The sequence below is a fragment of the Molossus molossus genome, unplaced genomic scaffold, assembly GCF_014108415.1.
Source record: "Molossus molossus isolate mMolMol1 unplaced genomic scaffold, mMolMol1.p scaffold_m16_p_14, whole genome shotgun sequence".
NCBI lineage: Eukaryota > Metazoa > Chordata > Mammalia > Chiroptera > Molossidae > Molossus > Molossus molossus.
In genome coordinates this window covers 2729725-2744286 of record NW_023425349.1, presented here as the reverse complement: position 1 = coordinate 2744286, position 14562 = coordinate 2729725, and the positions used below count along the sequence as shown (strand labels likewise).

Here is a 14562-nt window from a genome sequence, read left to right as displayed (position 1 = left end):
GCCACAGATGAAATAATCTCTACAAACCTCAGGCAGTTTGAACACTGAGGAAACCACGTCTAGGCACACTGTAGGACAACTGATGAAAAACAAAGACATTTAAAAAAACATATATCCCAGCAGGAAATATGTAGATATTCCCTACAAGGATAACATTAAGTAGATCGACTAATTTTTCTACAGAAATGTTGGAGGCCAGGTGACAATGGAATCATCAGAGAGCTGAAATAAGACATCTCACGGCCGAGAATTCTATCCCCCATGAAAATACCCTTCAAAGGTGAACTCAACGCAGTTGCCCCCAAAAAGGAGGTAGGTCCCTTTGGAGAAGTGAGTGATTTCTGGGGGAGAATGACCGAGGGTACAAGAGAAAGATTGTCCTTAGAGTAGAATGCCCAATAGGAAATGAAGAAGAAACAATGTCACTATTCTTCAACCATGATAGAAATAGTTGACTAGACAAATATTCATCAATGAAGGATACAACGAGTAGGTGAAAGTTTGATGTGGGACAGGTTATGGATCTGATTTCAAAGTAGTACTCTGCAGATTACATATTAATTACGGTAACTTTGCAGTGGAGAAATACCACCCTAACCAAGGGACCAAAGTCTATCACAACCATGGGATACACTATGGAGAGGAAGCACTGAAAATGATACAGCATCTCATTGGGGTGTCCCCGAAAATGGAGAACCTCTATCTCATCATGAAGAAATATCAGACAAACTCTACTGATAGTCTACAAAAGTAACTGCCCCATACTCTTCAAAAATGTCTAAGTCATGTAAGGCAGAGAAGGGCTGAGGAACTGTTCCAGACAAAAGTGAGTTGAAGGTCATGGCCAGTTAATGCAAGTCATGGTCCTGGATTTAAATACCTAGAAAAGACCCTATTGGGACAACTGGTAAAGTTTGAGTATGAAGTGTGGGTTAGGTCATCATTTGTTTATTTTTATTTTTAAATATGTTTTTATTGATTTTTTAGAGAGAGGGGGAGAGATAGAAACATCAATGTGAGAGAGATACATCGATTGGCTGCCTCCTGCACGCCCCCTACTGGGGATCAAGCCCGCAACCCGGGCTGTGCCCTGACCAGCAATTGAACCAGGACCTCTCAGTTCATGGGACAACACTCAGTCCACTGAGCCACACTGGCCGGGCTTAGGTCATTATTTATAGCAAAGGGGAATGTCCTTGATCTTACAAAATACACACTGGAGTGTTTAGGGATAAAGGGATATGTTTGCAATGGATTCTGAAATGGTTCAGAAAAACACAAGTGTGTGTTGTATGCATGAACAGAGAGAGAGAGAGAGAGAGAGAGAGAGAGAGAGAGAGCGCGCACAAATGATCAAGCAAATGGACAAGTCCTTCCTAACTGGTGAATCTGAGCACACTGGTTCTCTGAACTACCACAACTTTTAAGTTTGAAACTGTATCAAAGTAAGTTATAAACATGTTACAAGGAGAACCTTCCACCCTAAGCAGAGGAAGTGCGGGCGGCAGGAACACGGCCTTGGGTGGAGATGCGACCCCGGGACGAGCTGGGAGCCTGGGAACAGGGAATCTACGTGAGCACCAGCTACCTAAATCAGAAGTCATGACTCACAGGGTTACAATTAAGATACATGACAACACCTTCCCCAAAACGGGGGTGGGCAGCCAGAGGCGGCCAGGTCCTGTGGTGTCCGGGGAGCAGTCAAAGGGCTATTTCGGGTGGTCTCTCGGGAGGCCAGGCAGGGCAGGGGCGGCCACTCACCCGGCCGTTCGTCTCGCCCCGCCACCAGCCCTGGTCCCCGCCGATGCGGCTATAGATCTTCACCACGTCGCCTTCGCGCAGAGACAGCTCCCTCATGTCCCGGGCGGCAAAGTTGTACCTGGCCACCGCCGTGCCGATGACACGGGGCGTGAACACTGTTGGGGAGACGGGCAGCGTCACAGAGCTGTGGGGCGGGGCCCAGCCAGGGCAGGGGCACCCATGGGCCGAGCTGGGTCTCTCTCCCCAGGTGTCAGGCCCTATGCCCGGTGGAGGGGGCCCGATGGCATAAGGTTCTAAAGGGTCAGCCCAGGCCCTAGTGCCAGGGCCCCTGTGGGAGCCGACTCCGCAGCATGGTCTGAGATCCCCGGGAAGGGAATGGGAGTGGTCACCGCCCACATGGGGGCATCACAGGCAGGGACTGTGCCCTCATGGGGGTCAGCAGGTACCAGTGCTCTGACCATCACGGCGCCCGTGAGGCCTTCCTGTGTGCCCAGTGCATGGGTGTCACAGGCCAGGGATCAGCTGAATGACCGCGACCCGGATCCCAGCCTTCACTCTGCCAGGTACCCGGATGGGACCCCAGAGCATGGCGTCCACCTCCCTCACGTCCCCAATTCCAGATTCCCAAACCAAACTGGAAACCCCGCTGGACCAGCTCAGCCTGGGACCCAGGAGTCCTGACAGACAAGCGACAATGAGGGTGGCGGGGGGAAGCACACAGCAGCCGGGGAGGCTCTGACTCTGGCAGCGGGGGCTGTGGGGCCAGGGCCACTGAGACTCCACCCCCCTCCCCCGCCCCCATCCCACAAGGCCTGCAGCCCTGAGTGGGGCCCGCCTGGGTCCGCTACCAGAGGCAAAGCTCTCCGAGAGCCACGGAGGGTGGACGGCCGAGAAGCTGGGAGCGGCCATCGGGCCGAGCGTGAGGAAAGGGGACAGCAGCGAGGACACAGGGCCAGGCAGGCGTGCCCGCAGCCCGCACCCCGGAGGACGCCTGCAGGCAGGGGCTGCGGGCCCCCCACTCCCCGAGGGCAGCGGTACCTGACCAGAAGGGAGCGGAGGAGCCCTGAGAAGCAGAGCTGAGGCCCTGAGGACTGAGAAAAGAAAAGTTGTAGGAGGCACAGGAGGCTGCAAAGAGGCGAGAGAGAACGTGAAAGGGGGCGGAGGAGCGTCCACGCAGACCCGCAGCGCACGGGGCAGGCGGGACGGGGCCCAGGCTGCGCCCAGGTGCCGGAGGGCCCGAGGGACGGCCAAGGCCACCGCTCCGCAACTGCCCCCTAGAGAGCAAGTCAGAACCATCTCCTCCCGGGGGTGGGCCTACACGCAGACTGACGTGTGCCAGGAGCCGAGCCCCTTGCCAAGGACACAGCGGGGGCTCACTACAGGCCCGCCCCCCCCCCCCATCTCCTGCCTGGGCGGGACCATGGTTCTGCAGGCCCTGCGGGCTGGAGGCAGCGGGCTGGCTCAGGGAGTCCTGGGCCGGGAGCCATGTGATCTGGGCCTACCTGTCCGACCCCAGGCGGCCCCCTGGCCTGGGCTGGAGGTGCTGGGCCTGCTTCCTCACAGTGGGGCCCCTGGGGGGCTAGGGCCCAGGGAGGGACCTGAGGACAGGTGGGACCCACCCTATTCTCTCCTCTCACTGACCTCTGGGCAAAGGCACCAAGATTGGAGCTGGATCCCTCACCTGTCACCTGAGACCACCAGGGCACCCCGGCTTGGCAAGGTGCTCGTGATGGGCTGGGGGTGCCAGGGCCGCCACTCCCGGGGATGGGAATCGGGAACGGGCTCCTGGCCCAGGTCGGTGTGGCCCACAGAAAGCCTTCCTGGAGGGCAGGTGGGCAGCGGGGCCTGGGCCGTGGGAACTGGGGCAGCATGGCCCCTCCAGGGCAGCACTGTGTGCCAGCTGGGCGTGGGCGTTACCTGGGGAGCGGCTGGAGGCCCTGGACGCTGTGCGTTCCCGTGACTTGTAGGGGTACTTGAGCGTGGTGTCCAGCTGCTTGAAGCTCTCTTTGAGAGAGTGGCACTGGTAGTACTCCACCAGCTCCTGCAGGACACGCATGCTCACTGACTGCCGCCGCCTCCAGGCAGGCCTCCCCTCCTGCACCCTCGAGAACTCCCCGCCCCCTCTGCCCAGCACGAGGCCCCGCGGGGGTGGTCAGTCTCCCAAAGACTTTGGTCCAGCAATTCCTCTCCCCAGTGTGTCTAAAGGAAAAGTCAGTGAAACGCTGGGACTGGGGACAGGGAAGCTCCCTGCAACTCTCTCCCGGAGAAAAGCGGGACCCCCTCCCCCCCAGTGTCCGCCCAGGAAGCGCTTCTGGGAGGAGAGCTTATCCCAGTGGCTGAGCGCCACCCGGCGCAGCCAGGACAGAGGGCTGTTCGGACGCAATTGCACGGCTGATGAGCAGGGCGGGGGCGGACAGGCCGGCCGGGGGTTTGGTTTGAGAGCCGTACACATAAGCCACAGCGACACTTTCCTGGGAGGGGGTGGGGCTGTTTTCCTGGGGGCAGGGTCGTTGTGGGGACTTCCTGTTTCACTCTGCTTCTCTGTGGCCGCTGCGGGTCCGAGAGCTGGACTCCTGTCCAGTGGGCCCGGGACATGGACCGCTTGTAGCGGGGAGAGGGGTATCCAAGGGACTGTCGTTGCCGCACTCGGGCTGGGCTGTGACGCTGCGGCGTGGGCAGGCGGAGGGGCGCAGGGGAAGGGGTGCTGGAAGCCAGCCCGGGCGAGGCTTCTGGCTCCGGGGTGAGGATCGGCGGGAACAGCTGCTGCAATGCTGGGGGCCGGCGGCCGCAACCCCGCCTCACTGCTCACTGTGGTCAACACGCCTGGCTCTGGGGGGCCTGGGGGGCAGTCCTGACTCGGGGGCTGCAGGGAGGCCCTAACGTCCCGAAGCGCGGGGTGCAGAGGCTGCTCCTCCTCGGTGCGGCTGCGGTGGGACCCAGGCCGATGGGCCACCCAATCACGTACCAAGAGGCTTTCAAATTTCTTCGCTTCCGTGATGTGGACCCAGCTGTCTTTCTCCACCACCTTGATGTGCTTCACCTCGTCGTTGAACCTGTGAGAACATGGGCCGGTCACTGCACGGGCCACACGGCCCAGCCCCCGGCTCACACCTTATGCTCCGGGCTGCTTCCTTTCGGCCCCCCGCACCCCACCCGGGCCGGGCCGGGCTCCCACTGCTTCTGTCCGTCTGTCGGCCCCCTTGCCTGTCTGAACTCCAAAGTCCCAGCTCAGCCTGCAAGGCCTCAGTCCCGAGCCCCACACCTACGTGTACACAAGCCAAGCTCATAAAAAGGACTTTTCACCACAGCTAAATGGGACTGCCCAGGAATGCAAGGTTGGTACGACACCGGCCTGCTTGGGGCTCTTGACCCATCAAGGGGAAGCAGACCGAAATCCACTCTTCACCTGTGGCCCGTCGGCCTGTCCAGTGGGCGTCCTATGCCAGTGGTGCCCAACCACACCTTTCAGATTCTGTCTCTCGGAGAGGTGACAGCAAACCCACAAGGGGGCAGCTTCTGGGCAGGAGGGCACCCAGACTGTAGACCACTGCAAAGCTGCAAGACGGCCACTGTGTGACCTCCCTGTGCTCTCTGAGGCCCACCTGTGAGGCCGCTGAAAAGTCCCTGCCCCTCACAGTATCCCTGCCCCGCTCTGGTCACTGGGCTTGTCTGGTCCCCGTAACCTGGAAACGTCTGGGCCATCGGCAGCCAGGGCCGTTCACGCAGCCCGGGCCAGCTGGGCGTGCAGACCCAAGGACAGCCTTTCACCGCAAACGTGTCTAGGTCTGGACAATGCATTCCACGGCCGCCCCAACCCCACAAGCGCCAGACCGGGAGGGATGTGGGCTCTGAGGCTCAGAGTGGCGTGGGGGCGGGTCCCCGCGGCCGCCGGCTCCAGCACGTACTTGATGCTGATGGCGAAGCGCTCGGCCTCCGCCGGCCGCTCTCTGATCAGGTAGGTTCCGCTGGCGTGGGATCTGAGCAGGTTGTCCGTCTGCTGCCTCTCCATGTTGCCTGCAAACCTAGAGCGACGGGGAGGGAGCAAGGCTGTCGGGCTGACAGCCCGCGACAGCAGCTTCCATCCCCATGACAACCCAAAGGAACGAGGCCATGCCCCACGGGAGGGACCCACAGTGGGCACAGGAAAGACGGAGGGAGGGGGACAAGGACCCGAGACCTGGGCCAGTCCTCTGCAGGGTTCTGCCCTGTGCAGCCTGGAGCCTGTGGGAGGCGCTCAGTGTAACAGGCTTCAGATTAAGTTTGCACAGTTTAAACCGCAGTAATCAGCCCGGCCAGTGCGGCTCAGTGGTTGAGCGTCAACCCGTACACCAAGAGGTTGCCAGTTTCATTCCCGATCAGGACACATGCCCAGGTTGTGGGGTAAATTCCCAGTGTGGGCCCTGGTCAGTTTGGCTCAGCGGTTGGAGCGTTGGCCCATGGACCGGAGAGTCCCGGGTTCAGTTCCCACTAAGGGCACGTACCTCTGTTGCAGCTTGTCCCCGGCCCGATTGGGGTCGTGTGGGTGGCAACCAGTTGATGTGTCTCTCTCACATCGATGTTTCTCTCTCTCTCTTCCTCCCTCTCTCCCTCCCTCCCACTCTATCTGAAGATAAGTGCAAAAATGTCCTCGGGTGAGGATAAAAAAAAAAAACAATCCCAGTGTGCAGCATGTAGGAGGCGGCCAATCGATGTTCTCTCTCATGAATGTTTCTCTCTCTCCCTCTCCCTTCCTCCCTCTCTACAATCAATAAAGAAAAAACATTGTTTTGATTTTTTTAAAAAGTAGTAGTCAATGTAAACTGCTCCCATCAGTGGGGGGTTTGTTGTAACACACTGGAGACCACCAGCACCTCTGTGAACGAGTTTCTGGACAGACCGACAGCTTTTCCCACCATCTCCACGGAAACAAAGCCCACTGAGGAGGCAAGACCTGTCCCGGCCCCTGCTTCTAAACAAAACTCGTGACCTCCCCATTGCAAAGTTGGGACTGTGTCAGTAATGCAAAGAGGAGTCCTGCCTTTACCCATTATTTGTTTATCCTCACCCGAGGACATTTTTGCATTTATCTTCAGATAGAACAGGAGGGAGAGAGGGAGGAAGAGAGAGAGAGAATCATTGATGTGAGAGACACATCGACTGGCTGCCACCCACCCACACAACCCCAGCCGAGGCCAGGGAAAAACTGCAACCGAGGTACGTGCCCTTAGCGGAAACCGAACCCGGGACTCTCTGGTCTGCGGCCGACACTCTAACCGCTGAGCCAAACCGGCCAGGGCTGTGCCATCACACATCTTAAATCCTGTCTGCTAATCCGTCCAGTGGAAACCACAGCCTAGTCCCCCCGTGTGTCAGACCTCAGTGTGGGTGAAGGATGTTCGTGCACGGACCCAGCCCCGCAGAGACAGCAGGGCCACTTCGCCAGGTGCCGGGGACACCGAGGTGCCGGCACATTGCCCTGTGGGCGCAGGGGTGGCTTCCGGGAAGAGCCCCAACCGGCAACCAGGAGGGCAGACACTCCCCGGGTAGAGGTCACCACACGCACGCCGCCCACGGCTGTGGCCACGCAGGGCGGCCATCCTTCCAGCAGCCAGTGACCAGCAGCCGACGACAAAGCTGGAGCTGGGGGCCGTCCTGCACCTGTGACTGACTCGCACTGAAATGTTCACCTTCACGCCGTCCTCGCAGGGCCACGCGTGAGTGAGTTCAGTGGCAGACCTGGCCCTGAAGACACCACATCTACACACTTCGTACGGTGAGCCGCCACGGCGACCGTGGGAAAGAGCATTCTCCGAACGCTCGGCCCTGAGGGTCTGCAGCGGCCAAGGGTCCCGCCACCGGGGGTGGGCAGACCCAGCTGCTCACCACGGCCCCGCCGGCCACTTACCAGGGGTAAGCGCTGTAGTCGATCTCCCGGGATGGCAGCCTGCCCACGGGTGGCTGGTAGAGAGAGAACGCTCGGGTTAATGTCCCCCCAGGGGCCGTCCACAGTGGGGCTCAGAGGGGGCTTGTCAGCAACAACCGACCCTGTGCCCTGGAGCCACTGGACTGCGAGGTCCCTGAGGGCAGAGACTGGGACTCACCACCTGAGTGAGTGAATGAATGAATGAATGAACGAGTAGCGGCCAACCAACAGTGTACCCCATCCCCAGGAAGGGTGTGACTGAAGGCCGCAGAACTCCTCAGTGGTGGACAGGGGCACACCCCACAGACCTCTGCACACCCCACAGTCCCCTGCACACACCACAGTCCTCTGCCGCAGACAGGCCTAGGGCCCCAGGACAGGGGCACACCCCACAGTCCTCTGCCGCAGACAGGCCTAGGGCCCCAGGGCAGGGGCACACCCCACAGTCCTCTGCACACCCCACAGTCCTCTGCACACCCCACAGTCCTCTGCCGCAGACAGGCCTAGGGCCCCAGGACAGGGGCACACCCCACAGTCCTCTGCACACCCCACAGTCCTCTGCACACCCCACAGTCCTCTGCACACCCCACAGACCTCTGCACACCCCACAGTCCTCTACACCCCCCACAGACCTCTGCACACCCCCACAGTCCCCTGCACACCCCACAGTCCCTGCACACCCCACAGTCCTCTGCACACCCCACAGTCCCCTGCACACCCCCACATCCCCTGCCACCCCACAGACCTGCACACCCCACAGTCCCTGCACACCCCACAGTCCTCTGCACACCCCACAGTCCTCTGCACACCCCACAGTCCTCTGCACACCCCACAGACCTCTGCACACCCCACAGTCCCCTGCACACCCCACAGTCCCCTGCACACCCCACAGACCTCTGCACACCCCACAGTCCCCTGCACACCCCACAGTCCTCTGCACACCCCACAGTCCCCTGCACACCCCACAGTCCCCTGCACACCCCACAGACCTCTGCACACCCCACAGTCCTCTGCACACCCCACAGACCTCTGCACACCCCACAGACCTCTGCACACCCCACAGACCTCTGCACACCCCACAGTCCTCTGCACACCCCACAGACCTCTGCACACCCCACAGTCCTCTGCACACCCCACAGACCTCTGCACACCCCACAGACCTCTGCACACCCCACAGTCCTCTGCCACAGACAGGCCCGGGGCCCCAGGGCAGGCATCTGGCCGGCAGTAGGTGGTCTCCAGGGGCAGCTGCACTCAGGCAGGTGTCTGCTCTCCAGACCCCTCACCGTGGCCCTTCTGGCCAGAGCAACAAGACCGCCTAGAACCTGGGGCTGAGCAGATGGGGCTGGCAGCCGGGCGCACTGCAGGGGGCCAGGGGGCACTTTAACTAAAGACACTAAAATGATGGAACAAAACCCTCAGCCGGCTGGGTCCTTCAAACAGGCCCCCACCCGCCTCCTCTGGGTGCAGACGGGGCTCCGGGGCCAGCTCGACGGCCACCAGCAAGGGTTCCCGGGGAGGACGGCTCTGCAGCCCTCCGCACCGTGCCGCTGTGCCCCAGAAGCCCCCGTGGGCAAGCTCACCCTTCCGTCCACGGGGCAGGGTTTCACAGACGCGCTGGGGAAGTAGCCGGACTTCCTGGTCTGCACCAGCCGCCCCTGGAGACAGAGACGGTCGGGCCGGTGGGTCTGGCTGGCCAGTGCGGGGCATTTCAGTGGCCACTGTCTCCTAAGGCATCACCTCCTGCTGTGCCCTCCGCTGGCCTCACAACCATGGGGGGCAGGAAGGGGAGCAGCACCCCCACTTCACGGATGAGAACACTGAGCCCGCAGGGGTTGAGTGGCTGCTCACAGCGGGAACCAGAGCCCATCTCCGGGCTGCTGTTCCCTCTGATCTACACAGACCCTCGGGGGGCCCGGGGTGGGGACCGGCCTCGCTCTCCGTCCCCGCTGCCTGGAAAGCCTCCCTGAGCCCTCCCGCGCCCTCCTTGGCCTCCAGTCCCCATCAGCAAAGTGGCTCTGCAAGGCCAGCCGAAGCCCGGCTCCGCTCGGGGAGGGGTGCAGCACGCGGCCCAGGCAGGAGGCAGACGGGACGGCAGGAGGAGGGCCTCCCTGTGCGGGGCGCTGCACCCCCTTCCAGGGCAAAGCAGCCGCCCGCCCCTCTCCACCCCTGCCCCCCCAACCCCAAACCTGCCCTGCCCGGGGCCTTGCGGGCCTAGGACCCACCTCCCACCACTGAGACTCGGGGTCCCCTCTCAGCAGCTCAATCACGTCGCCCGTCTGGAAGGTCAGCACCGGCTTCCCGGGGGGAGCGGGGTTGCCATGGTAATTCTGCACCGCCACCATCTTGGGCCCTGTGGGGGACAGGGCAGGGCGCGGCTGGGTGACTGCGTCCGCCCGGAGACTCCCGTGTCCCCGTTACACACACGTATGTGACCAGACTCAGGACGCCGTGGTCACAGAGGCTTATTTTTAACTGACGCCTCACGGGGCTCCTTCTAAACACCTTCCCAACCTGGGACCAACAGGCGGCCACACAGGAGGCAGCTCCTGCCAGAGACCGGCGGTCAGCCGGGGACTGGCCAAGGCCACCACTGGTCCGGGCCAGCTCGGGGCTGAAATGGGGGTCCCGGCTGAGCCCCCAAGACTGTGCGGGGCCCCTGCGCCCTGCTCTGGCCCAGCCGCCCCACGTCCCCGGCGGCTGCAGAGGAATTTCACAGCGAGAGACTCGCTCCCTTCTCGGCTGTCAGCCCACGTCCCCGTGACGCCGCGCGTGGGCTGCTGGGACGAGGAGACCGGAGCGGTCGGGCGGCGGGGTTCCGATGCCCACTGCCCAGGGCTGGGCGCGCTCGGCCTTTCCCAGGCCGCCAGGACGCTGACCCCCGCGGGCGGTGCCCTGCCCCACCCAGCGTGCCCATCAGCCGCTAAGAGGGCCCCCGGGTCAGGTGGCCGTGGAGGCCGGAGGGACACGGGGCTGGTGGACAGCACACAGGGTGGGACGCTGGAGCCCAGGGGGCCGCAAAGAGCTGGGCAGCCAGGGCCACCCCAAGCTCAGCGCTCAGTGACCGCTGACGAAGACAATGGCCGAGAGGACCCAAGCCCGCACCCTCACCTGGTCCAGCTCCAGACGCGTCCTGTGAGGCAAAGACAGACGACAGGGCTGACGGTGGCGGCCCGATGCCCGACACGCCGCCCCACAGCCCCACACAGAAAGGTCAAGGCAGGAGGTGGGAGGGGGGTGCAGGGACATGTCCTGCTTCCCTATGTGACAACCCCCATTCTACTATACCTTCCTCCTCTGTGCCGACAGCCTGGAACACCCACCCCTTCCCTGTCCCACGCCTCACCGTTAACCCCCACCTCCTCCAGGAAGCCCGCCCTGACCACCCCGCCCTCAAGCCTCCCTGCTGGGAGCCTGCGGTTTATCTGCCTGGGACGTGCTCCGAGGCACACGACCAGGTGCTGTGTGCCTCCTCCTCCAAGAGAGTGGCTTTGTACCCCAAGCAGGGCCTAGTAAGCACCCTCCAAGTGCTGGTCAACTTGACTGGAGCCCACCGCTGGGCAGGCCACAATGTCCACACCCCTTAAGTGACTCCAGGGACTTCATCCTCAGGTCCACTAAACAGAGGGCTCTAAGCTGAGTCAGGGTGGGGGGCAGGGGGGCAGGTGCATGTCACAAAGCTGGGCACCCACAACCACAAGCCAGCCGCCGGGTAAGCGGCTCAGGTGGCAGCGGGCAGGATGCAGTGCCAGGCTGGCCCACACTGGCCGCGCTCGCCGGCGATGCCCAGGTGTGCGGAGAGCCAGAGCAGCAGGGCCGTGTGGGCACAGGCCGTGTGGGCAGAGAAGGGCGCGGCGGACTCACCGGCTCTGCGGGCGAACCTGAAAAGGAAGCACGGAGCCTTAGCGGGCCAGCCGCCGGCGCCACAGCCCGGGCAGCCCCGCCCACAGTGACTGAGGTGGCCTTGAGGCAGCTCGTGTCAGACGTGGGTCACAGACACGCAGAGTGGTAACCACGAAAGTCTTCCGGTGACTTGCGACGGCAAGTTCTGAGCTCTGGTCTCAGGTGTCCACGGGAGAACCCAGACCGGGTACCACATCGAGGGCAGACAGGCCCTCCTGCTCGGCCAGCACAGCAGACGCCCAGGCTCAAAGGGGCGATGCCACAGCTGGTCAGTGATGCCCACCGCGGGCAAGCGACAAGGAGGTGTCGGTACTCATGGTCCCTATTGGACATCCTCGTCTCAGACACAGGCGCCGGGATGCTCAGGGACACGGAGCACCTCAGCTGATCCGACGGGAGGCAGACGCTCCAGTCTTTCTGCCTGCCCGATGCCCTCAAGGGAGGGCGCAGTGCCAGGCTGGCCCCAGCCACCTGCCAAGCTCTCTGCGACCTCACCACCGGACAAAGCCAGGACCACCACGGCTGCCGTGCGTGGCTGACGTGACCTCAACACCACGTCACCCTCGGAGGGCCAGGCAGTGCAGCCAGTGACCACATGGAAGGCTGTGCCGTGACAAGGGTCCACCAGGGGAGAGGCCTGGGTCGTTGGCCGTGCCCAGAGCTGCCCGCAGCTGACAAAGGCCAAAGGAGCTGCTGGAGCCCAAGCCCAGCCCGAAGGACAAGAATCCTGGGTGGGACAGACGGCAGCTTGGGACTCTCCAGGGAAAATGGCCAGAGGAGACTGGGCAGGACGGCGTCCCCAGCAGAGGGACAGGAACAGGAACCGTGTGTGTGCCCTTGGGGGGACCGCGGGCTCCTTACAATAAAACCAGGGCCCACCATGGGCTCGGTGACATGACAGGGTGCTCACAGTGACTCTGGCTTTCAAAAGACATGAAACCCTGCACCAAGAGGTCGCCGGTTCGATTCCCCGTCAGGGCACATGCCCAGGTTGTGGGCCCAGTCCCCAGTGGGGGGCGTGCAGGAGGCGGCCCAACCATGTTCTCTCTCCTCGATGTTTCTCTCTCTCTCCCTCTCCCTTCCTTTCTCTCTAAATCAATAAAGAAAACACATTTTCAGAAAGACATGAAACTGCCCATCCGGTGAGCTCCCAGCTGCAGAGAGAATGAACCCACGCAGAGGCCAGGTGGGCCGGGCACTCACAGCAGGGAGCTGCGTGGTGGCCGACAGCTCGTCCTCATCTCCTTCGCTGTCTGCACTTTCCAGATGTCCCCGGGAAACGGTATGCAAGGGCCAGAGGGGAAACCCAGAAGATCGCTCCCCTGAAGCGTACTGGTTTGTGGGGGTGCCCACCCCAGAGCCGCCGGGTGGGCCGCCGGAAGCCTGAGACGGCTCCGGAAGTTGGAGCCCCACGGGCAGGGGCTGGGTGAGCTCTGGGTCCCGTGAGGAGCAGGCCCCGAGCTTCATTCTGAAGCGCAAGCGGCGGGGGCACCTGCCGAGGGTCAGCCTGCTCCCCGAGCATCATGGGGCCCAGGCCCCGGTCCCTATGGGACCATGACGTCGAACGGCGGTCAACCTCGGGCACCGAGACGGGGCGGACTCGCTCCAGGTGGACAGAGAAGCACACCACCGCCCACAGCAGAGTTGGTCCATTTCCCATTCACTGCCGGGTGCCGGCGCCACGGCCGGACCGGACAGGGGTCAGCCCAGACCCCACACTAAAGTCCTGCCTTTGATTCTTTTTGATCTGTTCATGGGTGATACTAATTTCTTCTTTATTTCATTTCTTCTCTTTTTTTCTCTCTCCAAAAAGAATTTTTTTTTTTATCCTCACCCGAGGACATTTTTCCATTTTTTGTTCAGATAGAGTGGGAGAGAGAGAAACATCGATGTGAAAGGGACACATCGAGTGGCTGCCACCCACACGACCCAACCAGGGGACAAACTGCAACCGAGATACATGCCCTTAGCGGGAACCGAACCCGGGTCTCTCCAGACCACAGGCCGACGCACTAACCACTGAGCCAAACTAGGCAGGGCCAATAAAATTTTTTTAATCCTCTCCCGAGGATATTTTTCCACTGATTTTCAGATAGCGTGGGAGGGAGGATGGGGGGAGAGAGAGAGAGGGAGAAACCTCGATGTGAGAGACACACCAATGGCCTCCTGAACTACCCAACCAGGGCCGCAACCCAAGTACGTGCCCTTGACGGGGAATCGAACTCAAGACTCTGGTCCACGGGCCGACACGCTAACCGCTAAGCCGAACCAGCCGGGGCTTCCCTCCAAAGTTTTGACAAGAATGTTAATTTTAGGATCCGAACAAAAAAATGCCCGAGTCCCACCATGGGAAGGACGTGCGGCCACAAGAGGGCAGTCTCGGGCAAAGCGGAAAAGCCGGCTGGGCCGGGGACCGGTGTCTTCCTGCTGGGTCCTGGCTGGGCCGAGCGGGCTGCAGGGCCGGCGGCGAGGATGAGGGGCCGGCTGGGGTCCCCACTCCCGCCAGGGCACTGGGCCAGCACTCAGCAGCAGCCGGGAAACCGGCGTGTGTGCGGGCGGACCCGACCCTCGCTGCAGCTAGAGCGCCCATCACCCCGGGGCAGGAGAATTCGGGGACAGGGGTTTCTCTGTGATCAGAAACCTCCATGCGACCGCCGAGAACGCTGTGTCCGTGTGGGGGTGGACGCAGAAGAGGCAGAACAAAGCCCTCAACGTCCCAGTTAGGAGGGGGGTTTGGATGGAATCCCCAGCCCCCTGGCCCTCGACACTGTGTGACCAAGGGCAGGGGCCCTCCCCTCTCTGAGCCTTGGTGTCCTCACCTCTGTCCCCGGGGGTCACCACGGCAGGAAAGGAGAAGGTGCTCACTCAGCCCGGGGCCAGGAGGGTGGCAGTGGATGACAGAGCAATGACACCCTCACCTGGGGACGGCACCCTCACCTGGGCACGCCACCCTCACCTGGGGACGGCACCCTCACCTGGGGACGCCACCCTCACCT

The 14562-nt window shown here is 62.0% G+C and overlaps 1 protein-coding gene across 1 annotated transcript in view; it reads right to left on the bottom strand.

Moving 5' to 3' along the window:
• VAV2 (vav guanine nucleotide exchange factor 2) overlaps positions 1 to 14562 on the bottom strand; it is a 150691-nt gene that overhangs the window by 2306 nt on the left and 133823 nt on the right. The window contains exons 18-26 of the mRNA XM_036260401.1: positions 11528 to 11544; positions 10775 to 10796; positions 9889 to 10016; positions 9247 to 9321; positions 7646 to 7698; positions 5667 to 5783; positions 4727 to 4814; positions 3679 to 3802; positions 1762 to 1916 (exon numbers count right to left, since the gene is read on the bottom strand). Of these exons, the coding sequence (XP_036116294.1) occupies positions 1762 to 1916; positions 3679 to 3802; positions 4727 to 4814; positions 5667 to 5783; positions 7646 to 7698; positions 9247 to 9321; positions 9889 to 10016; positions 10775 to 10796; positions 11528 to 11544 (779 nt within the window). The remainder of the gene's footprint in view (positions 1 to 1761; positions 1917 to 3678; positions 3803 to 4726; positions 4815 to 5666; positions 5784 to 7645; positions 7699 to 9246; positions 9322 to 9888; positions 10017 to 10774; positions 10797 to 11527; positions 11545 to 14562) is intronic.